The sequence below is a fragment of the Phascolarctos cinereus genome, unplaced genomic scaffold (assembly GCF_003287225.1).
Source record: "Phascolarctos cinereus isolate Bilbo 61053 unplaced genomic scaffold, phaCin_HiC Scaffold_726;HRSCAF=1367, whole genome shotgun sequence".
Classification (NCBI taxonomy): Eukaryota; Metazoa; Chordata; class Mammalia; order Diprotodontia; family Phascolarctidae; genus Phascolarctos; species Phascolarctos cinereus.
In genome coordinates, this window is record NW_027556098.1 from 422018510 (window position 1) to 422041897 (window position 23388).

Consider the following 23388-nt stretch of genomic DNA (forward strand, 5'->3'; position numbering starts at 1 on the left):
AGTGATGCAAGAAAATCATGAAAAACAAGTCAACAGCTTGCTAAAGGAGACCCAAAAGAATACTGAAGAAAATAACACCCAAAAAATAGCCTAACCCAAATGGCAAAAGAGGTCCAAAAAGCCAATGGGGAGAAGAATGCCTTTAAAAGGAGAATTGGCCAGATGGAAAAGGAAGTCCAAAAGCTTACTGAAGAAAATATTTCCTTAAAAATTAGAATGGAGCAAATGGAAGCTAGTGACTTGATGAGAAACCAAGACATTGTAAAACAAAACCAAAAGAATGAAAAAATAAAAAACAATGTGAAATATCTCATTGGAAAAACAACTGATCTGGAAAATAGAGCCAAGAGAGAAATTTAAAAATTATTGGACTATCTGAAAGCCATGATCAGAAAAAGAGCCTGGACATCATCTTTCAAGAAATTATCAAGGAAAACTGCCCTGATATTCTAGAATCAGAGGGCAAAATAGAAATGGGAAAGAATCCACTGATCACCTCCTGAAAGAGATCCCCAAAGGAAAACTCCTAGGAATATTGTAGCCAAATTCCAGAGTTTCCAGATCAAGGAGAAAATATTGCAAGCAGCCAGAAAGAACCAATTCAGGTACTGTGGAAACACAATCAGGAGAACCCAAGGTGGCTTTCCCTACTCCAGAGTTATGGAGTCATTCATGATTAATCAACATCTGCTCATTCTCGTCGCCCAAGTCAAAACTCCCAACCTACACCCTCTGGGAGATGAAGAAGGCCCCTCGAGCTTCCCTGCCCATGAACACTCTTGGTGGTTCAAAATTATACATGAGAAAAAAGCCCATATCTGAGTCTAGCACCACTAGGGGTGATGTGAAGAGACAACCAGAGTGAAATGAGGGTTGATATATAAACAGGGAACAGTTCTTAAAAGCTTGCTTTACGTGGCAAACAGGGTGAAGTGAAAAGGGAGCTCGGACAGACAGTTCAGTCATTCACATTCCACCCAGAAGACAACTGCAAATTGACCAGATGGCGGCTGGTTGACCCCTTGGGATGACCACTCTCAGAGTCCCTTCTTCTCTCCATGGGCCTGGGGAGGGAAACCACTGTACTGTCTCTACCACAGTGGCCACCCACACCCTTAAATGCAGCTGCATTCCTAGCCTGAACGCCCATGACTCCTGCTAAACACCGACGGCTTCCAGAGCCTCCCCTCTAGTCCTGAAGTCCAAGCAGTGCCTTTTCCCCCATAGTGAGCTATGTCTCCTGGGTTGGGGGCGGGGTGTGGGCTTGCCCCTGGAAGCCTGCCGGGTGGTCTCTCCATCTACATCACTCTCCAATTTGTGTTTGCTTTTTAAAATAAATTTCCTTTTGAAACCTCAGCCTTCTTTTCCATTTCTCTCAACTCCCTGCATTGAGAAAGCATGAAAAAAACCAAAACCCTTGTGACATGTACACACAATCGAGGACAACCAAATTTCTCATTGGCCACATCTAAAAAACAATCAGCAGTGGGCAGCAGGGTTCTTCACGAGTCCTTGGAAATTGAGATGGGTCATTGTGCTGATCAGAATTCAGCACAGCAGTATGCCCTCACATTTATGTATCATAACTGGTTCCTCCATTTCCCCAATTTATGGACACCCCCTCACATTCCCATTTTTGTCACCTCAAAAAGAGCAATAAATACTTTGTACATGTTGGGAATTTGTTTTAAGACTAATCCCTTCCTTCATCTCCTCTCTGATTCTCCATCCTCACTTCTTTCCTATTGAGTGAAATGTATCTCTGTACCCAGCTCTGTGTGCGTGCGTGTGTGTGTGTGTGTGTGTGTGGTGTGTGTGTGTGTGTGTGTGTGTGTCTTCTTTTCACCAGTTCAGGTGAGAGTGAGGTTCAGGTGTCAGCCACTCCCCCCACCCCCTTCTCCTGACTGGTAGGGCTCACACGCCTCATAGCTGACTCCCCACTTTGCTTCTTAAAAGGCCACAAGGGGCATGGTGAGAGCCTTCACCAAGCCAATGGCTACTTGCCTTCTTATAGAGGTGATGAAGGGAAATGTGTCATTTAAGACATTATCAGGGTGCTGGGCCTGGAATCAGGAAGACTCATCTTTCTGAGTACAAATGTGGCCTCAGATACTAACTAGCTGTGTGACCCTGGGCAAGTCACTTCACTCTGCCTCAGTTTCCTCATCTGTAAAATGAGCTGGAAAAGGAAATGGCAAACCGCTCCGGGGTCTCTGCCAAGAAAACCCCAAATGGGGTCACAGAGAGTCGGACACGACTGAACACCATGTTATTGGCCTTTTACATTCTGTGACTTCATCAATGGGGTGGGATGGGAAAGGGGAGAGGAAATCATCTGATCAGACATCCCTGCGATCAGCTCCTCCCTCCCCCCAACACATAGACAGTTAGGGTCCAAGTCAGCTTGCTAGGTGGAACATCGAACAGAGTGTGGAGCCTGCAGCCCAGGAGACAGAGTTCAAACCAAATCTGTCCTCAAACACTTACTAGCTGTGTGACCCTGGGCAAGTCACTTAACTTGTTTGCCTCAGTTTCCTCAACTGTAAAACAGGCATTATAATAGAACCTACCTGCCAGGTTGTTGTGAGGATCCAATAAGATCCTATTTGTGAAGTGCTTAGCAGATGTGTTCAATATTCACTTCCTTCCTTCTCTGTCCCATCCCTTTGCTCACCTCAGTCCTCACAGGCCTCCCTGACCCTGCCTTCATTTCACTCTGCATCGTTGCTATCCTTGTCCCCATCTCTGATCCCCTCTTACTGCCATCCTTCCCAGGATCCTCTCCCAGTTATTAGGAACACCAAGGCGAGCTGCCTTAGCCGAAAAAGCCAAACTGAGGGCCCACTAGGACAGAGCCTCGACTTCAGCCCCAGCAAGGGGGCCTCGGGGACAGTGGGTGGTGGTTAGGGGGCTTCCCAGACCTCTCCCCATTTGACCCATGTCTCAGGGGGTCTGTCAGCTGTCTCCTACATGTATTTTTTTTTTTGGCTAGGCAATGGGGTTAAGTGACTTGCCCAGGGTCACACAGCTAGTAAGTGTTATTTTGTGTCTGAGGCCACATTTGAACTCAGGTCCTCCTGAATCCAGGGCCGGTGCTCTATCCACTGCGCCACCTAGCTGCCCCCTGTCTCCTACATGTATCGACCCCAACCCACGACATGGTCTGTCAGGACCTGTCCCTTCAGAGAACATGTATTAAGCACCCGCTATGTGCCAGGCACTGTGCTAAGGGCTTGCTGGGAATGTAAAGACGACAAAAGACAAGAAGGAAGAGGGGAGGGTTGAGGTGGGAGGAAGATAAGGAATTCCGTTTTGGGTCATTGGAGAATGAATGAATGACTAGAGAACCCATTTAACAACCACTTCATTAAGCACCTGCTATGCGCGCTAAGTAGATGCTGGGAGTCCGAACAGACAAAAGTCAGCGGGTCCCTGCTCTCCAGGAGCTCACACCGGGAACAGGGGAGACAGCTCAGCGGCAGGGCAGAGGGAAAGGCCCAAAGGCGGGGAGGTCACCGAAGGCGTTCAGCCGGCCCCGCCAGGACGCTGAAGGGTGCGGAGCCAGGGCAGACAGTGAGGCTCGGCAGCCAACAGGGCATTCAAAGGAATGGCCTCAGAGGTTCCATCTCGTGCCAATCCTGTGAGCACCCCCAGGCGAGGAAGGGCAGGAGGTAGGGCAGCCCAGTGGTGGCGGCTCTCCCTGCCACCGGGCCATCCCTAGCTGAGCCCCCTGCTGGAGTCTGATACCCTCTTCCCTGTTCTGACCTCCCACGTCTTCTTCAGAGGCAGACGCCTGGGTGGCCTTCCCTACCCCAGGGCCTCAGGGCATGCCAACCCTTCCAGGTGCCCATAAAGGAAGCAGGTGCGGCTCTAGCGTACTTTCCTGCCAGGACGTGAACTTGGCTCCCAGATGACGATACCCCAACTTCTCTGGGCTCTGAAAAGGGGATGGGGCCATCTAACCCCCATCCCCATCTAACAGCCCATTTCCCTCTAGCTTTTTCCCCTCTTTAGTGCAGCTGGGTGGCTCAGTGGATGGAGCACCGGGCCCGGAGTCAGGAAGACCCGAGTTCAAACGTGACCTCAGAGACTTACTAGCTGTGTAACTCTGGGCAGGTCACTTACCTTCTGCCTGCCTCAGTTTCCTTAACTGTCAAATGGAGATCATAATAGCACCTACTTAGCAAGGTTGTTAGGAGGTACTTGTAAAGTGCTCAGCACAGTATCTGCTATATAGTAAGAACATACATGCTTATTCCCTCCTCTTTGCCTTCATCTCTCTATCAGTATCTGTCCCTGCATCACTTTTATCAGTGAGTCAGTCAATTACGAAGCATATCTATATTGTTGACTTTTATTACTGGGAGTCCCCCTGGGCCCAGGTCCCAGACTCTGCCCTACCTCCTACTCTTCCTCCCTTTAATCCCAAAGCCCCCTGCCTGCCCCCCATGAAGCCAGTTATGCAGGAAGGCACCCATTGAACAGCTTGTACAAATAGGTGTCCAGGCTCCCACTCGGGCCCGCCACATCCCCCCCCCCTCCCCTTCAGAGGCCCAACCCTGCTGCTCCCCAGACCCAGTTCAAATGAATTCGACAAACATTTATGAAGTACCTAGGATACGTTGGCCAGAACAGTGTACCAGGGTGTGGCCGAGAGGTGAGAGCTGGGTGAAAGGTGGACCCCAAAGCTGGAAAGCAGCTTGCAAAAGGGCTCAGCAGCTCTCACACCACAAATACTAGTCTTCCCTGAACACACCCCAACTGAATCGCTTCCATTTGAAATGTCTCAGGAAGATTCTGAAGATCACCTGGCAGGACAAGATACCAGACCCTGAGGGGGGGACACACAACAGCAAACATATTTACAAACAAGCCTCTATGCAGGATAAATAGGAAATAATTAACACTGGGAAGGCATTGGAATAAAGGCTTGGGGAAGGCTGCCTGTAGAACAGGGGATTAAAGCTGGAACTTTAAAGGAAGCAGGGAGGTCAGCAGTCAGTGGAGGGAGGGCGGTCCAAGCATGGAGGACAGCCAACATCACAGATCATCCTAAAGTCTGCAGCACCCTCTCTGGCACTATTACAGGCTCAGACCTCACAGGGCCTAGACTGAGGGACTGCCTCTGCTCAATAGCCTCATTCAGGGCCAGAGGGGAAGTGACTTCTTACATAGGATCTCCGTTTCTTTGCTCAGCCCCTTCCCCCTTAGCGACCCAGGGGGCTCTGCATCCCCAGCCCGAATCATCAAAGCTCCAATTAAGAGCCCTTAACTTTGATCGCCGAGGTTGACTTTTCCCCTCCGACTCCCCCCACCTCCTGGACTCCTCTTTGTTCCATAATTGGCCTACCGTGGCCTTTCTCCCCAATGCCTCGGTCCAGTTTCTGAATCCCAGGCAGAGTTATGTGCTAATTGGACTGGGGGCAGGGGAGGGAAATGCTACCCCCCCTTCTCTGCTCTATACAGCCCTGCCCCAGCCCTGGATCAGGAAGCCAATTCTCCAGAAGACAGGAAGGTACGGGCGGGAGTGGAGGACCCCAAGCTACTTCCTTCTCCTCTGCTGCCATATCTTTTCCCAGTCCCTCTCCATTCCATCCCCTTCTCTCCCAGTCCCTTTCTCTTTCCCTGAGGCCTATTTTCACTCCTCCCATCCTCTTCTCTCCCTTTTCCATCCCCTTCTTTCCCATCCTCTCCTCTCTCCCCATCCCCTTTTCTCCTCTATCCTCTCCCCTCATCCATTTCTCCCTCATCCTCTTCTTTCTCCCTCCCATCCCTTTCACTCATTCCTTTCTCTTTTCAACCCCCTTCTCTCTCTATCCCCTTCTTTCCCTCCATCCCCTCTCTTCCCCTGTCCCATTTTCACTCCTCCCACCCCCTTTTCTCCCAATCACCTTCTCTGTCTCCTCATCCCTTTCTCTCAGTCCCACTTTTTTCACCTCTCCTTTCTTTCTTTCTCCTCCTGCTCTATCAATAGCACCACAGAACATCAAAGTTAGAAGAGTTTACAACCTCAAAGACCATAAAAACCACCACCCCACCACTACCCATTTTCTGGAGGGAAAAGCTGAGGCCTAAGGAGGAGCAGGGGTGTGTCCAGGGTCAGACAATGCCTCCAGGGGTGGAGAGGGGCCTTGTCTTCTGCCTACCAGCTTGGGGTGTGTGTGTGTGTGTGTGTGTGTGTGTGTGTGTGTGTGTGTGTGTGTGAGAGAGAGAGAGAGAGTGTGTGCGTTGGGGGGGGCAGGAAGTCTGTTTCCCCACAAACTCACTTCCTCTTTCTTACCCAACATAGTTCCTGCAGGCAGGGAGATGCACCCTGGCACCCCAGCCACCTCAGGGCTCCCTGAACCTGCACCCCAGGAGCTGTGCGCCTTCGTGAGTGGGGTGGCTGCCCAAATCTTGAGGACCCTGCAGCCCCGGAAGGCTCGGCCCTCCCGGAGAAAACCCAACCACCGGAGATTCCTCTACAACCAGCTGTGCAGGTGAGAGCTGGACCAAGAGGCAGGAGTAACTGTGTGGTCCCAGGCCAGCGGAAAGAGAGACAAAAACAGAGATAGATCAGAGACACATCGAACCAGATAAACAGGAATATAGAGGGAAAAAACCGGCAGTGAGAAAGAGAGGGACAAATAAAGAGACTGATAAATGGAGAGACAGCGAGAGAAACAGAAACAGACAGGCCCAGGGGAGGATGTGATTGTGGAGGGACAGGGGAGAGAGGCAGGGAGACAGGATGAGGGAGGAGGGCGAGGAAGGAGGTGGAGGGAGGGATGGAGCGAGCAGGTCTGGTTCAGAGACAAACGTGGTGAGCCACCCCTCAACTCCCCAATCTACACAGGAGTTTTGCCGATATTGAGGAAGCCACCCAACACTTGGCCCTGACCGTCCTGTCCCAAGGGGGCCCAGGCCCCCAGCCCAAGCCCCGGCTCCAGCGGCCTCCCTCCCCCTTCCTCGGGGTGGCCCAGGCCCTGGCTGCTCCAGAGAGTGCTGGGCCAGGGCTGGCCCTGAGTCCCAGGGCTCTCCAGAACCCGACCCATGAGCTCTTTGAGATCATCCCTTTGAGTCCCAGGCTGCAAACCCCTGGCCCTTCCCTTCTTCCTCCAGTTACTGAAGACCCCTCCGTGCCCGCCCAGGTGCCCCCTGCCTCCTCCCTGTCTGTCCAGGCTCCCCACCTCCCCCCACTGACCTTCGGCCCCACGGACCTGTCCAGCAATACTATAGAGACCCAGTACCAGGAGCCGGGTCAGTGTCTTCCCTACGGAGCCATGGCCCTGGCCCCCTTGTCCCCCCGTGCCCTGGGGGTCTTGGAGGGGACCCTGGCTGCAGGGACGTGCTGGGCTGCTGAGACAGAGCCGTCCCGGCTCTGCGGGGGCCCGAGGCTGGGGACTCTCTGCCCGCTGGACGCCCCTCCTGGCTCCCTCTGTCCCTGAGCGTCCAGTTCAGTCCATCAAGGACCGGCCCGTCTCCTCCTCCAGCTAGCGCTCCCGGACCGGCTTCCTTCGTCCCGGTCAGTTTCTCCTTCATCCTTTCTCATCTCGGTCTCTATTCTTCACTGAGTCCTCTCTGGGGGTCCTCTCGGTCCCCTCCCCCTCCCCCGCAAGTCCAGCACGCCCCTAGCCCGGAGCCCAGGACTCATCAGGTGCTTAATAAATGCTAGCATCGAATCTGAGTTGTTTCTTTCCTCCAAGCGCCCACCCACCCCCTCCCCGCGCGCACGCGCAGATACGCTCCAGGCGCTAAGGAAGGGATGGGGGAAGGTGATGATTCCACTAGGAGACTAGTGACGTCACCACACCTCGAGCCTCCTCATTGGTCCATAGGGGCTTCCGACGCCCCAGCCCTGGCCTCTGCCTTCTACGTAAGCACTCGCGACCTTGGCTTTCACGCCCAGCCTGCACGCCAGGCTCCAAGAAACCCCTCCCTCCAAAAGATCTTTCTGCCTATGTCTAGGTAGGGGTCAAAGGTCAGAGGACCCGGCCTCTCTTTTTTTCTCGGACTTTTCTTCTTGACCCCACCTCTTCAAGGATTCAGGTTTCTGATTGGTGGAGCGGCGCCTACAGCTAGCCAATGGGAGTGCTAAGGGCGGGACCTGGAGCTCCTCTTCCTCTTACCTCTGAGCCCAGTGGGTCCTTGAGCACTGATTGGCGCCTCGGACCCCGCCCTCCCTCCGATTGGCGGCTCGGGCCCCGCCCACGCCCCGATTGGCCTCCTGCGCCAGGGGCGGGACGTCTTAAGGAAATAGCGAAGGTCGAGGAGGCAGTGAGTACTGGGGGTTCCTGACTTCCGGCCCCCGGGGGTTGGGGGAGCAAGCGCAGACCCGTTGGGGGCTAGGCTGGCCTACGGACGTGAGAGGAGCTCCGCTTCGAATCCCGGTCCCGGGGGTCGGGAGGCGGACCGGGGTCCCTTGCCCTTCCTCTCACGCGCCTCGGTTTCCCTTTCTACAAAGCGGGGTCCTGAACCCTCCGAGGCTGGACGGCCCCCAGCCCCCGGTCTCTCCTCCCCAGAGATGGCAACCGCCCGACTGGCCCTGGGCCGCGTGCTCCCCGGCTCTTCCATGCTCTTCCTATGCGACATGCAGGAGAAATTCCGAGGCACCATCTCCTTCTTCCCCCAGATCGTGGCCGTGTCAGCCCGCATGCTCCAGGTGCGGGGCGGCCCTGCCCTGTCCTGCCCCGGCCTCACTTCCCAGCTGCCACGGACCGCCCTCCAACTGTCTTGTCCCCACCTGACCCCCCCCCAGGTGTCTTGTCCACACCTGACCGCCTCAGGTGTCTTGTCCCCACCTGATCCCCCTCCAAACTGAGTTAACACCAAATCGGGGTTAAGTGACATGCCGAGGGTCACACAGCTAGTAAGTAGCATGTGTCTGAGGTCGGATTTGAACTCAGGTCCTCCTGACTCCAGGGCCGGTGCTCTATCCACTGGGCCACCCAGCTGCCCCTGTCTTGTCCATGCTTGACCCCGCCCCCCAGGTGTCTTGTCCACACCTACCCTCCTTCCAACTGTCTTGTCCTTACCTGACCCCCCCAGGTGCCATAAGCCCCACTTGTCCCCCCTACCCCCAGGTGGCCCGGATGCTGGACATCCCCAGTGATGCTGACGGAACAGTACCCCAAGGGCCTGGGTCCCACAGTCCCGGAGCTGGGGGCTCAGGATATCCAAGCAGTGCCCAAGACGTGCTTCAGCATGGTGGTGCCTGAAGTGGAGAGGCTGATGAAGGCCAGGCCCAGCCTGCGGTCGGTGCTGCTGTGTGGCATCGAGGCCCAAGCCTGTATTATGGTAGGGTTCCCCCCAGAGGCAGACCCACGCGGTCATCCTTAACGTCGACCCTGCCCCTTACCTCTGACCCTCCCCCCCAGAGCACAGCCCTGGACCTTCTGGAGAGAGGCCTCGATGTGCACTTGGTGGCTGACGCCTGCTCCTCCCGCAGGTCAGTGAGCAGGTGGGGAGGGGGGCCAGCAAGGCGGCTGAGACCTGGGGGCCATTGGGACCCGTGGAAGGTATCCCACGGGGACACTTGTGGAATGGAATGAATGAGGGAGTGGACTGCAGCACCCGGCTCCCCTGGGAGGAGCCACCCCTAAAGCCCTGGGGTCCTTGGCTTGAGGGGAGAGTCCATCGCGGCTTGCTGGAGCCCACTCGCAGACACCCCTCCCGTTGGACTGAACCATGTGGCAGTGAGAAGAGGGAAGGGGTTACGTCTTCTTTCTAAAGGCCATCCATTCCCTGGAGCTTTCCCTGCCTGACCCCCCTCCCTCTCACCCCCATGTAAGTAAGCTCTCCCTTTCCTAGTTACTTTGTTATCCTGATGGTAGGTCCAGGTAGGAAGAACAGAGCTCCCAGAGGACTCGGACTTTTGTCTTCCCCCTTTTTTCTGCATCCCAGGAGTCTAGATCGCCCAGCTGCCCCCCCCACCCGGGTGTCCTGATCCTCTAGGGTGCTTGCCTCCCTCAGGCCTAGCACTGTGCCTGGTACTCAGTTGGAGCTTAATCTGTGTTGGTGGAATTCTTAGAGATTAATCATGTAGCCACACTCCCTCACCCATTTCTCAGACCCAGAGGCTGAAGCCCAGGTCGCCCAGCCTAGTACCACTCGATCTCCAAGCACGATCCGCCCCCTTCCTCTTTCAGTCAGGTGGACCGGTTGCTGGCTTTGTCCAGGATGCGCCAGAGCGGGGTCTTCCTCACCACCAGCGAGTGCCTCATACTGCAGCTGGTGGGCGATTCTGCCCATCCGCGTTTCAAGGAGGTAGCCGAGATTTCCCCTGGGGCCCTCCTCCATTCCCTGGGCTTGCACCTCCCTTCTCTCCTCCTACCCCCCCCAGCCCCGGGGACTCCCCAGGTCCCTATCCCACCATCCTTCCCCTCCCCCATTCCTTGGGCTTGCTCCTCCCTCCCCCTAACCCTACGCTTGGCCCCTTGGGGTTATTCCTCCTTCCTTCCTCTCCCTCTCTTTGGCTCCCTCGTCTCTTCTCTACACTTCTCCCTCTTCCTTCCAGGTGCAGAAATTAATTAGGGATCCAGCCCCCGATAGCGGACTGCTTGGCTTGTTCCAGGGCCAGACCCCCCTCCTCAGCTGAACACCCCTAAACCCCCTTCACACACGCATCCAGTGAACAGCCAGCGTTGGGTCGGCCGCAACACAACCTCCCTACGGGAGCTCCTACTAGTTGAGCTTGGATCCCCTCTCCAGGGGGCGAAGGGCTCTGTCCTGGGAGGGGGAAAAGCTTCCCCCTTGAGATGGAACCACCTCCCTCCCCCCATCTCAGCAGAAAGCACCGGTTCCATTGGCCGACCACCTCCCTCTATGCAAATTGTGCCTTGAAAAAAGGGAGGAGATTGGCTAGGCCCTGGAGGGGGCGGACTGGGGGGAGGTGACCCTCCGAGCCTGGTTCGGGGAATAAAGCTTTCCTCCACATATGGACGAAACCATTCTTGATCACGAGAGGGGGGAGCGCGGGGGAGGAAGGGGCCATTGGGAACTGGCGGGGGGGGTCCTCAGAGACTTAGAGATGCTCAGAGACCAGAGACGCGTGGCGGCGATACCAAGACTCTTGGAGACAGGGAGGGGCAAGCAGGGGGCTGGCAGGGGCAGGACGGGGCGCGGAGAATAAGCCGGTCTGTCCCGAGATCCGGAAGCCCGACATCCGTAAAGCCAGGTGAGCTACACAGAAAGGGGAGGGGGGTGTTGCGCCCACAGCACGTCAGCTCCGGAGTCCAGGCGCCCGTCAGCCCCCTTTCCCACCGTCAACGCCCCCCTCCCCAGAGACCCAGGCATCCGAGCTCCTAACCTCCGCCCCCTCAGAGACCCAGGCATCCTTTCTCCGCAGTCGTGGTATCCTTCAGGAAGCGGGCAGTCCTGAGGCTCAGCGTCCTGCCTCGGGGAGCCAGGCATGCTGCGCTCCCAGCCGCTCCTTTCGGGAACCTCGGTTCTCCCTCTCCAAGTTCTTCCCTTTCTCAGGGCCCCAGCTTCCCTCTTAAGGACGCAGGTGTCGTGATCCCCAGGGCTTCTCCCTTCGAAGATCCAGGCATCCTGATAGCCAAGCCTCGTCCTCCTTCAGGGACCCAGGCAACCTTCTCTCTCCCCTCTGCCCCCACTCCCTCAGGAGTTATGCACTCAGCCCCCTTCCCCCTCCCGCAAGGACCCCGGAATCCTGTACCCCATACCTATGCAGGAGCCTGCCTCCCTCCCCTAGGCCCGCGCTCCCGTCACCATGGCAACAGGAGTCTATTCTGCGCCGGGAACAACCCGCTCCTGCCGCATACGTGGCCCTCCCCCCACATAACCCCCACCCCACCCCTGGAGCCCCCGGAAGGAAAGGGAAGGGGCGCTTTGACTCCTGGTGCCGACGTCGCCCCCACCCCCACGCAGAGACCACCGAGACAGGGAGGGATGTAGGAGATGACGGGCAGAGGCTCAGGTGACTGAAACAAAAGAAGGCAACAGAGACTGGGAGACACCCCGAATGAAGGGACCGTAGCAAAAGCGAGCCCCGCGCCGAAGGCACGCAGCCTGCGGGGAGCAGGGGGCCCGCCCTCTCGGAGCGTTGGGGCTCCCGGGCCTTGGGGTCGGCCTGCTAGCGACCTGAGGCCCCTCCCACTGCACCCATCATTTCTGTACCCCAGACCCCTTTGCCTCTGGTTGTCCAGAACCCCACTCCTTTCCTCTCCTGTGGCTCGTTCTCCACCCTCTGACATTCCAGCAGCCCTCCTTTTCCCCAACCCTAAATCCTCCCCCGTAGCCCCTGGAATCTGCACATAGAAAAAGGCACACACACACACACACACACACAAGTGCCCCGGCTCCCACCTACCCACCCACATGTAGACATACATACAGGGTTCTGCCCCCGCCTCCGTACACACACACACACACACACACACACACACACACACACACACACACAAAGAAACACAGGAACCAAGCACACACCAACACCACGTACTTGGACACTCAGGACTCTGGTCCATTTCCTTCATTCACACACACACACACACACACACACACACACACACACACACACGCTGAAGCTGTAGGCAAGTGGCAAAGCTGGGTAAGGAGAAGGGGTGGGTGGGTGACCGGAGCCTCAAACTAATCCCCTCTCTATCTGTGTCCCCTGCTCCCAGCTGGGGTGGGGGGGCGGGGGAGGACTGAATCTCCCTGCTTTGGAATAAGCCAGCATAGAGACGTAGAGACAAGGCACAGTTGAGGAGACTCAGAGATTAGAGACAGGTTGGACGTTGGAGCTGAAGAGGGTCCAGGGATTTAGACACAGAAAGATATTCAGATGGGAGACTGAGGTGCTGAGAGAGGGAACAACTGTGTTGGTGACAAAGTGGCTGTGTGGCTGACTCTGCCTCTCCCTCCATCTCTTTCTCTCCCTCCATTGCCTTATCTCTCTCTCCATCTCTGTCTTTGTTTTTTTCCCTATTTCTGTCCGTGTCTCCAGACATCTCTTTCTCTCTGTCTTCCCTTCTTTGTCTCTACACGTCCTCCCATCTCACCTGCTTCTCAGTTTTTGTCTGGGTCACTCCAGTGGGCAGGGAGGGCTGTGGATGGGGATGTGCCTGGCTCTCCTGTCTCAGGCTAGTGATGGAGCATGGGGGTGGGGGGGAAGATGTATCTCTCCCACTCTCTATAGCTCCCTCCCCCAACTAAAAAGGCATCAGAAGCTAAGGGGGAGTAGAAGGGAGAGAGGTTTTGTCTGCCAGACAGGGTGCCTTTGGAGGGAGAAAAGGGGATTTTATGGGTGCGTATCTGCAGATGTTCCGTCACAATCCCATTTCTGAGAGGGCAGAGGTCTGAGTCAGGGCACCTCAGGATCTGTCCATGGCGCCTAGAGCTGTGCCTAGATGTTTCTGGTTTTATGTGCCCACACCTGGTATTTGGGAATGTCTGTAGTCTGGAGCCTGGGGGGATGGGTTTCGAATTGTGCACCTGTGTATGAATGCAGTTGTGTCTGTCACTGCATGTGAGGTTGTGTGTGTGTGTGTGTGTGTGTGTGTGTGTGTGTGTGTGTGTGTTTCCAGTGGGAACTGAGAGTTCCTGTGGAAGGGAAATGCTGTGTCCACAAGTTGTGTCTAGCCTGCAGCTGGGGGCCCCCTGTGCCATGAGGCCTGTTGGATGTCTGTTGGAGGGGAGGCTGCAGGGCCCCAGCCATGGATGGAGAAGTTGTGCGTGCATGGGTGTTGTGACCGTGTTGCTGAGGGACAGCGTGTATCTGCGGGTCACTAGGTTGTGCCTCTGTCATGTGGCAGCATATGTTGTATATCTCCAGGGAAGTGGGGTTGGTACCTTGGTGGGCGGCTACCATGGAAACCGGTGGAGTTAGACTGGGAAGAAAGCCCTGAGTCCACTGTCCAGGGGCGCCCAGCTCCTAGTGGCTGGCCCAGTCCCTCTGGGCCACTCAGAACACCTACGGGGGTGGCTCTCTCACTGTTCCAGCTCTTATTCCCTGAACGTGCCCTTCCTGTCTGCCCCTGAGTGTCTCTCCAGCGGTCTCAGCCGTCGCTCACTTTCTAAGCATCTCAGACTGCCGTTGTCTTTGTTTCTCATCTTCTAAGCCTACTTTTCCCTTTGCTGTCTCTGTCTCTGCTATCTCTCTCACACAATGTGTATTCATCTCTCTGTCTCATTCCTTGGGGAGACCTTGAGTCCTTCCTTTTGGGGCAGGTGGGAGAGGAGATTACACCCTCATTTGTCCTCTCTCCATTTCTTCCTCGGCCTCCCTGTGTCCTGCCTGTGCCCCCATCTCTGTTGTTTCCATCTTCCATTCCCCATTCCCTGTCTGGCTGACCATCTGGCCAGACGGACATCGCTCTTCCTGGCCTCTGCTCTCTCCTCTTCCCCAAGGGTGCCTTCTCTCTGCCTGGCTCTCCCTGGGAACCATCTAGCAGCTCTCCAGCCTTCTCTCCTCTGCCCATGGCCCCTCGCCATCTGTCTCTCTCAGCCCATTACCCCCCTTCTCTCTGGCCCTCTCGTCTATGCCTCATCTTTTTCCTCTTCTCTTCCCAGTGCCAAGCCTTGCTGCAGCCATGCCTCCTGCCCTGTTCCTGTGTCCCCTCTTCCTGGCCTCTGCCCTCGGCCCAACCCTGGCTGTGGCCCACCTGCCCAACAGCACCAGCTTGGCAGCCACAGGCCCCCTCCCAGCCCTGTTGGCCCACCTGCGCCGGCTGACAGGGGCCATGACAGGGAGCGGCGGTGGCGGGCTGACCAATGGGACCTCGGGGGGCAGTAGTGGAGGGCAGGCAGCTCGGGCCCCCCTGCCTGCAGAGCTGTGCCACGGCTACTATGATGTCATGGGCCAGTACGATGCCACCTTCAACTGCAGCACTGGCTCCTTCCGCTTCTGCTGCGGCACATGCTATTACCGCTTCTGCTGTGAGCACCGCCACATGCGCCTGGCCCAGGCCTCCTGCTCCAATTACGACACCCCAGTCTGGGCCTACACACCCCAGCCCTCCGACGCCGGTGGGCCCGGGGTGGGCGGGGACGGCGGGGGGCTCGGGCCAGGCCAGCCAGGCTGGCTGGATGGGAAGCGGGCAGGGTCTGGAGCCGGCGGGGCTGGAGGCAGGGGCGGCGAGGGGCCCGGCGGCAGTACCGCCTACGTGGTGTGCGGAGTCATCAGCTTCGCCTTGGCCGTGGGTGTAGGTGCCAAGGTGGCCTTCAGCAAAGCATCCCGGGCCCCCCGGGCTCACCGGGAGATCAACGTGCCCAGGTACCCCAGCTGGGGCTGGGGGGTGGATGCTGGGGGTGCAGAGGAGGGGCCCACAGGACCTGGGGGGCACAGCTGTTTACCCCCTTCTACATGCATGCAGGATAGCCAGGGAGAGGGGGATAGAGATTTGGGGGGTGGGCGCTGCTACAGGTTCGCATGCCCTAGGTCTGTTCCACAGCATGTTAACCCAGGAGGGAACCCTAGGGTAACATGCTGGCTAAGGGGGTGGGAATTGCCCTGGGGATCAGTGCGTGGACGTAGGGCCTCTGGGGATATGTGGTGCTGGTGGGTACAGTGGGGCCAGGTTGTCTGGGGCACTCCGTGTGACAAGTGTGCTCAGGCGTAGAGCCGCAGGCCTGGGGGTGTGTACATGTGGGCTTCCCTGTCCACTGGAGACCAGGCAGCTGAGGAGACTGTGACCCTTAGGAGGGCTTTCTGGCTTCACCCAGAACCTGCCCCAGCTCTAGTCACTGATCACCCTAGGGCCTCAGGTAAAACCCCAGAAGACAAGGGGCAAGAAAGAGAAGCCTAGTACGCCCAGGATGGTACCATGTGAGGAGGGCCCTGTGACCCAGCCAGTGGGCCAGGTGCTGGAGCCAGGCTGGGGAGGAAGACGCAGGTCGCAGGTCCTGCGGAAGAGAAGAGAGGCCTCAGGACTGGGAGGGCAGAGGCTGGGTCCCCTGAGGCAGGGGAGAGGAGGGTCCAGGTGAGTATTTGGGGTCCAGTGCCTCTGACTCCTCTCCACCCCCTGCATCCAGGGCCCTGGTGGATATCCTGAGGCACCAGGCAGGGCCAACCACCCGTCCTGACCGGGCACGGAGCAGTTCTTTGACCCCAGGCCTGGGAGGACCTGACAGCATTCCTCCCCGGCCCCCCAAAAACCTCTATAATCCCGTCAAAGTCTCCAACCACGGTGAGCCTCGGGCTGTGGGGGTGGGGAGGGCATCCTCGGTCAGTCCCCCTCCATCCCTTTGTCCCCCCTCGAAGTCCTGGTCTTCCCACAATTCCAAGCGCCTGACTTCTCTCTCTGCCTCTCCCCCCATCACCTTCCCCCACATCCCTCCAGGCTTCCATGCGGCTCCTCCCTCTCTTCCGCCTCCTCACTCGTTCTTGAGGCCCTTCCCCTTCCTCCCTTCCGCCCCTCATCCCAGCCTGAACCCTCTATCTTCCCCCTCCCCCTCTGTTTCTTCTCTCCATCCCCTTCTTCTCTCTTTCCCTCAGACCCTTCCTCTTTGCCACATACCTAATATGCCCAGGGCCCATGGAGTGCTGGGACTCAGAAGCCCTGAGCCCAAGGCCTGGCTGGGCCTTAGTTTCCCCTTCTGTACAATGGGGCAGTTGCTGTTGCCTCTACCTTTATGGGGGATTGGCTACAGAGGGACAGGCTTGAATGCCAAGGCCATGAGCCCTAGGTGGGACAAGGGAGACCCTTGGCGCTTTTGGGGGGCTCTCCAAAGAGGGGGTGAGAGCGACGTTCACGGGCAAATCCTTATCCTCCTCCTTCCTCCTCACAGATACCCTGCATCATAATTATATCCATCTCAACGTCAACAGTCCCAAACACCATGCTGCCACGCTTGGTATGGAGGGGCACCTGGGAGGGGCAGGGGAAGTGGGGGTGGGGGAGAATGCCTGGGGAGGGAGGGAGCTGGATTGGGGGGAGCCTCCCCACGGGGCACTGCCTCCAACCTGCCTCCTTCTGCCATTTCTCCCTTTCATCCCAGACTGGCGAGCCCCGCCTCCCCCCAGCCCAGTCCTCCATTACTCTACCCTCTCCTGCTCCCGATCCTTCCACAACCTCTCCCACCTGCCCCCCTCCTACGAGGCCGCAGTCAAGTCCGAGCTCAGCCGATACTCTTCCCTCAAGAGGCTTGGTGAGGCCAGGGTAATGGGGAGACGGTGGGGGAGGCTGCCCCAGGATCAAGTGGGTAGGGTGGGAGCAGCTGCCAGGGAGGACCCATGCCTGCTGCCTCCTTGGCTGGCTGGCACAGGGCAGGACCGCTTCCCTCTCTATAAAGTCGGGGGTGGGGCTGGATGCTCTCCAAGGTGGGAGACAGTCTGGTAGGTCTGTCTTGTGAGTCAATGAGGTTCTAATTTGGCCTCTGCCCATCCGAACCCTGGACCTGGCTCCCCTAGGACTGCCTAAGCTCGAGGTCTGCTCCCTATCTGAGTCTAGGTCAGGAGCCCGGGGGGCTGGGGAAGGGCTGGGGAGCTAAGAGTTCTCGTGCCTTACGTATGCTTAGCCGAGAAGGACCTGGATGAGGCGTACATGAAGAGGAGGCACCTGGCGGAGCTCCCCCGTGGGACGCTGCCCCTCCACACCATGCGCCGGCCCGGCACCGGGGGCGGCTGCTACGGCGGGGCTGGCGAAGGCTGGGGCAGCCCTGAGGAGCAGGCGCCGATGCCCAACCCCCGGCGGGTCATGTCTCAGGAACATCTGCTGTCGGACAGCGGCCGGGGCTCCCATTGTGAGTTCACCCTGCCCCGGGCCCGCCTGGTCTCCCAGGAGCGCCTTTTGCTCTCCTCTCCCGAGGCCCTACAGAGCCAGGAGCGGCTCCTGTCCCCGCCCCGGAGCCCCGCGCCGCCCCCAGACGCACCCCGAGGGGGTCTGGCCGCCTCCCACACCAACCTGCTTCTGGGGCCTGGCCCCCCAACTCCCCTCCATGGCCTGCCCCCTCCCCTTCACACTCACCACGCCCACCACCTGCGCCACAGCCTGTCCCCTGCGGCCTGGGGGGGCATGGGGGCCGAGGCAGGGGGCGGTGGGGGCACGTTGGCCCGACGCCCACCCTTCCAGCATCAGGGAGGCCTGGAGACCCTCCAGTTCATCCCTGGCCACCACCATCCACAACACCTGCGCACAGCGAGCAAGAATGAGGTGACAGTCTGAGGGCTCCGCGCCCGCCCACACGAGGTTCTGGCCGATGGGGGCCTCAGGGGCATCGCCCCTGCCCCCTTCTGGGATGTGATCTCCAGAGGCTCTGGTCCTTCCGGTGACATCACCTCCAGACGCTGCCCCCCCTTCCTATGTCCTGAGCTCCAGAGACTCTTCCTTCCAGTGACAGCATCTCTGGGGGCTCTGGTCCTTGGAGGGATGACATCCCTAGTGGATCTCCTTCTTCTGACGGCACTGCCAAAGTCTTCACTCCTTCCTGTGACATCATCCCTGGAGGCCTCACCCCTTCCTGTGACATCACCCCCAGAGGATGCCCCTTTTCCTAGGAGGTCATGTCCAGAGTCCGCACTCCTCATCCTGCAGCCCCACCTCCAAAGGGTCTACCATTTTTATGACATCGACTCTAGAGGCTCCCTCCATCCTTTCCTGAGAAGTCATTCCTAGAGACATCACCCCTTCTCATCACCTCATCTCCAGAGACAGTGCTCATTCACATGACCTCATCTGCCACAGGCTCCATCCCTTCCTGGGACATGGTTCTGACCCTTTGGTGAATGTCCAGGGAGGGCCAGGGGTCAGCTGGAGATGGTCCCAGACACATTGTGGGACACCATCTCTCCTTGAGTATCCCTGCATTCCAGATGCATTCCTGCCAAGGTTCAACCCTCTCTTTTTCCTACAGTGTCATTTTTCCAAAGGCCCCACACCTCTTCTTGGAGACAGGCTCCTAGCCTCTGACTCTTCCTGGGATACTGGCCTTGAAGGCTCCCCAATTCCCCCCATGTGGAATCCACAATCATAGGCTCCAGCTCTCAATGCATGGAGCCTTCTGGCCTTTCTCCCTTTACTGTCAATGAAGCTCTTCTGCCTTTCTAGCACCAGTCCAGTCCTCTCCAGGACCACTTCCTCCCTTGACCTTAGGGGAACTCCACTCCCACAAAGGAACCGGAGAATGACAGCTGGAATACACCCCAATGGCCAGCCATGTTGTCCAGCCCTTACCTCGGCGTCCTGTCCAGTGAGTGGTCTTGCAGCCTCTGCTTGAAGACCCCAAGGGAGGGTGACCTGGCCATCTCTTGTGGCAGCCCATTCCATTGGGGGTAGTTCTTGTCAGCCTGTATCTGCTTCTGCAAGTTTCCCCGCATCACCCCTAGTTCTGGCCTCTGTGGGCAAATAGAAGAAATCTAGTTCATTCTCTACATGACAGACCTTGAAATACTTGAAGACAGCTCTCATATTCCCCCCCAAATCTCCAGGTGAAACACACCCCATTGCTTGACTGGTCCTCCCTAGACATGGACTCCAAGCCCTTCTCCATCCTTGATGTCCTCCTCTGGACACTCTCCAGCTGATCAACGTCCTTCTTGAACTGCGCTTTCCAGAGCTCAGCCCAGTGTTCCAGGGGTACTCTGACCAGGACAGAGTGCAGGAGAACTCTCACCTCCCTGGTGCCTGGCGACCCTGCCTCCCTCTGCTGTTCCAAGTGTCCTCCTCCCAGGCTGCGTTACTTAATATACCATAGCCTGAAGGACTCATCTTCCTCCAGCCCTGGAGTTTGCCTCGACGTTCTGGGTCCCAGCAATGTCCTAGAGGAAACAATGACATCTTTCTGCACCTCAGGCCCCCCAATTTGAATAGGCATCTGCTGCCAATGTTGTCACAGCTTCCCTCTGGGGCATGACATCACTGCCTCCTTCCAGTGGGTCTCCAATGATGATGTCACTGCCTCCTCTGAACGAGGCTTTCCATGAATAGTGTCACCCCTGCTGTCTAGACAGTTGTCTAGATGATGTCGTCACCTCCTTCCAGGGCAGCCCCCAAAGATGTCATGGCTGCCACATCCTCTGGGACCCCTCCCCCCATCATAACAGATGTCACTGCTTCCTGGCCTGGCCCACAGTGAGGACATCAACTCCTGGCAGGTGGAGGCAGCTTATCGCTGCCTGGAGGAGTCACTTCCTCTTGGAGTGTCCTTTGATGACATAATTCTCCCCCTCCGTGGGCTGCTGCCCACTTACTCGCCATTCCTAGTCAGGGCTTCCTGCCCACTGCCAGTGATGTCCCTGGGCCCCCCTTCAAAGACTTCATCCCTGGAGGGCTTTGGGAATGGGCCCCTTCTTCATGGTATCACTGCCTCTTTGTCCTCACTACTGTGACCTCTGACCCCTCTGGCTGCCTTGACCTCAGACAATCCCATCTCAGACTTGGGGTTGTCCTTGGGGATGAGGGGTGGGCAGAGTGAAGCCTGGACGAGGACAGCAGGGGATGGGGCGAGACTATTCCGAAGGCATCTCCCCTTTCCTCTTCCCCAGGGAGCCTTTCTGGTGTTTGGGGGGGTTCCCCCCATTCCCAATGCACAACTCATCTTCCCCCCTTGTACATAGCCATGATTTGGGGGTGCCTATACCCCAACACTAAAGGGCTAAAAAAACTCTCCCCCAGCCCCCCAGGGCAAGGTGGGGGGGGCTCTCCTCCTCAGTCTGTCCCCTATCCTTCCCAGTCAAATGCCTGCACTTCTGCCCTCAGCTCCAGCTGCACCTTGATGGTGAAACAAGCCCTTGACAGGGCAGGGAAAGGAGTTGAGTGAGACTCCCCAGATGCCTCATGGCAGGACTCCTTTTTCTAAGGGCCCCCTGGCCCCCAGTGTTCTGCTGAGGCCTCACTCCCTTCATACAATAGGGCCTTCCTTGCCCTTCTCCAATTCAGGGCTCCCCACAGCCTCCAGAAGAGATCTGGGGGAGTCTCCTACCCGCATTCTGATCCTTCCCCCTTGTTTACCCTTCAAGGACCCAGGTGTGGTATTGCCCCACCTGCCTGGGCTGCTCATTCCCCCTAGATGTCTGATTATAAGCCATAATGGGAAAAGGACCAGGGTCAGCGTGGGGGGATTTGGAGGGGAGATAGAACAAACCCAGGACATCCAGTCTCTCCTGCTCACCACAATTGCTTCTAACCTTTTGTGTCCTGGAATTGCCAGAGGGTGGAGGAGAAACAGCTCTGTGGGAGAGGACACTCCAAGCCTCACATCTCCCTCTCGCTGCTCTCTGCCTGAGTGAAGCCAGAGTCATTGTATCTTTGGGATTTTTTGAATAAACAGATGTTTTCCTGCTCTCTGTTTCAGGGGACTCTGTTTTCATGGAGGCAGTGGGGAAATTTGCAAGTCCCTGCTCTAGCAGGTCGAGGGCCAATCACTTCTCCTCTGCCCAGGTCTCATTTGCCCCATCTGGAAAGTGAGCGGCTTGGACCACATGATCTCTGGGTCCTTTGGAAATCTTCTCATCCTAAAGTACCATAAATCCCATCCAGTCCTGAAGTGACCAGTCCTTCTGATGGAGCTGGGATTCCTTGGGGACCCCTAGAGGGCCAAGGGGTGCATGAGATGTCCAGATCACTAGGGATCTAGCCTCACTTAACCGCATGGTTACGTAGGATATTCTCCTGGCACATTTTAAGCAAGTGCTTAAAGATGACCAGGGATATCCTAAGGCACATTTAATCCCATTTGCCGGTTCTTCTAAAGATCCCATAAGTTACAGATCGCCAGGGAGCTCCCCTCCACCCACCCACCATGTTTGTTTGTAGTATGTCTGAGGTTGCTGTTACTGATCCCCAGAACACACCCGTGGTGAATTTATCTTTGTTTATGAACAAGCAGGAAGCCTCCTGAGAGCTTTCAGTATTAACCAGCTCAGGAAGGCTTGCCCCTTCTTGTGTTTATAGGGTGTGCCTTCAGTTCAGATAAAGCGTGTCTACAGAGTTGACCAATTACTGACTGGCCAGAGAAAGGGAGGGACAGAGGAAGAGGCAGGAGCTGCAGCCCATTTCAGGAGCCCCCAGCTGTGGGGAAAGCCAAGTGCCCCCCACTCTTTTCTGTTCCATACTGTCTCACTATCCCAGGAGCTCCCAGATCATCATTATGCAAATAGCTATATATTTCTTTCTTTTTTTTTTTTTTGGCTAGGCAATGGGATTAAGTGACTCGCCCAGGGTCACACAGCTAGTAAGTGTTATGTGTCTGAGGCTGGATTTGAACTCAGGTACTCCTGAATTCAGGGCCGGTGCTCTATCCACTGTGCCACCTAGCTGCCTCTAGCTATATATTTCTGAGGGCAGCTAGGTGGTGCTCTCTGTGGGCCCTGGAAAGAACTGTGGGCCTGGAATCAGGAAGACTCATCTTCCTGAGTTCCACGCTGGCCTCAAGATGCTTACCAGCTGTGTGACTCTGGGCAAGTCACTTAACTCTGCCTGCTTCAGTTCCTTCCTCTGTAAAATAAGCTAGAGGAGGAAATGGCAAATCACCGCAGTATCTTCGCCAAGAAAACCCCAAATGGGGTCACAAGGAATCGGACGTAATTCAACAACAGCGACAGCATTCTTTATTTCTGGCCCCATCCTCTCTGGAGATCCAGCTCTGCATCCCCATCACCAAATACCCATTGAATATGTTCCCTGCCTTCAGGGAATTCACAGTCTGGGAGGCAGGATGAGAAACAAACACAGATAATTGTCATGCTAGGGAGAGTGAGGCAAAGGCAAATAACAACTCAGACAGCATATGTTGACTAACACTGAACAAACGGCCGAGGCAAGTGGATCTGTTTGCAGAAACAGAGGGGCTGTGATACAGGGAGATTGTCTTTCTGGAGCCTGGGCTTCATCGGGTTGTTGGGTGCGTCCTTCTTCTCAAAGAGGACCAGTACATCAGGGAGGTGATGCCTTGACTTGCGAGTGAGTTGGATTTCAGTGAGGGAGGGCTGTGCAAAGTCACCAGCCCCATTCTCTCCTCCAGAGCCACCTGGGTCCAGTGGCCAGATACGGATCGGGACGACTGATGGTGGCCCCCTTATCAGAGCACGTTATGTGAGGAAGGAAGGGCTGAAAACCGGGCACCTCATCCCTGCAGGTTGTGAAAATGTCATCCCCGCTGAACGCCTGGGAGGACACGCTCACGTGGCCGGAATTGAGGCACTAGCTGCTGATTCTCTTCCCCAAACAAAGCAACAACGAATGCCTCCCTGGACTACAGAATATCCCTAAGAACGCAGAGGCTGTCCTGAAAGTGGAGCATCACTGCGGCAATCCCCCAGACGTGCACTGCCCCGTCAGAACTCAGGAACAATGCGGGCGCCGTGCTGAATTCTCATACCCCACTGCAATTACAAGTTAGGTCTGCTGCTTGCCAAAGGGTCGATCGAGTTACCCTTTGAGTCTGTACTCTTTAGACTCTCGATGATGAGCCCACACCAGTGGGGTCCGCTTTTAGTAGTTAGCCAGAGAG

At 56.7% G+C, this 23388-nt stretch overlaps 3 protein-coding genes across 4 annotated transcripts; all 3 read left to right on the top strand.

Moving 5' to 3' along the window:
• The first annotated feature begins 6271 nt into the window (after nt 1-6271).
• On the top strand, nt 6272-7661 carry CUNH19orf85 (chromosome unknown C19orf85 homolog). The gene is made up of 2 exons (XM_021003926.2): nt 6272-6479; nt 6836-7661. Exons 1-2 carry the CDS (start codon nt 6307-6309, stop codon nt 7425-7427), a joined length of 765 nt encoding a protein of 254 aa, XP_020859585.1. The 5' UTR covers nt 6272-6306; the 3' UTR covers nt 7428-7661.
• Nucleotides 7662-7970: 309 nt separating this feature from the next.
• Nucleotides 7971-10916, top strand: ISOC2 (isochorismatase domain containing 2). Its single transcript, XM_021003925.2, is given in 7 exon segments — nt 7971-8256; nt 8444-8641; nt 9063-9083; nt 9085-9276; nt 9357-9427; nt 10128-10245; nt 10496-10916. Coding segments are annotated over 7 exon segments (873 nt in total). The 5' UTR covers nt 7971-8064; the 3' UTR covers nt 10577-10916.
• A 170-nt stretch (nt 10917-11086) lies between these two features.
• SHISA7 (shisa family member 7) lies at nt 11087-21219 on the top strand. Of its 2 annotated transcripts, XM_021004030.2 has the most exons (6): nt 11087-11155; nt 14512-15214; nt 15973-16127; nt 16729-16794; nt 16939-17088; nt 17458-21219. In XM_021004030.2, the coding sequence occupies exons 2-6, from the start codon at nt 14532-14534 to the stop codon at nt 18102-18104; spliced, it is 1701 nt and encodes a 566-aa protein (XP_020859689.1). In that variant the 5' UTR covers nt 11087-11155; nt 14512-14531; the 3' UTR covers nt 18105-21219. The 2 variants fall into 2 exon arrangements, with proteins under 2 accessions (XP_020859689.1, XP_078002174.1); XM_078146048.1 differs by lacking the exon at nt 11087-11155 and having other exon boundaries at nt 12625-15214.
• The last annotated feature ends 2169 nt before the right edge of the window (nt 21220-23388 follow it).

Bases quoted from the DNA above. Each gene is read 5' to 3' on its own strand.
- CUNH19orf85 (XM_021003926.2), top strand. From the start codon at position 6,307: ATGCACCCTGGCACCCCAGCCACCTCAGGGCTCCCTGAACCTGCACCC. The intron at 6,480-6,835 runs GTGAGAGCTGGA...CAATCTACACAG, and splicing joins CTCTACAACCAGCTGTGCAG to GAGTTTTGCCGATATTGAGG.
- SHISA7 (XM_078146048.1), top strand. From the start codon at position 14,481: ATGCCTCATCTTTTTCCTCTTCTCTTCCCAGTGCCAAGCCTTGCTGCA. The intron at 16,795-16,938 runs GTATGGAGGGGC...CTTTCATCCCAG, and splicing joins ACACCATGCTGCCACGCTTG to ACTGGCGAGCCCCGCCTCCC. The intron at 17,089-17,457 runs GTGAGGCCAGGG...ACGTATGCTTAG, and splicing joins CTCTTCCCTCAAGAGGCTTG to CCGAGAAGGACCTGGATGAG.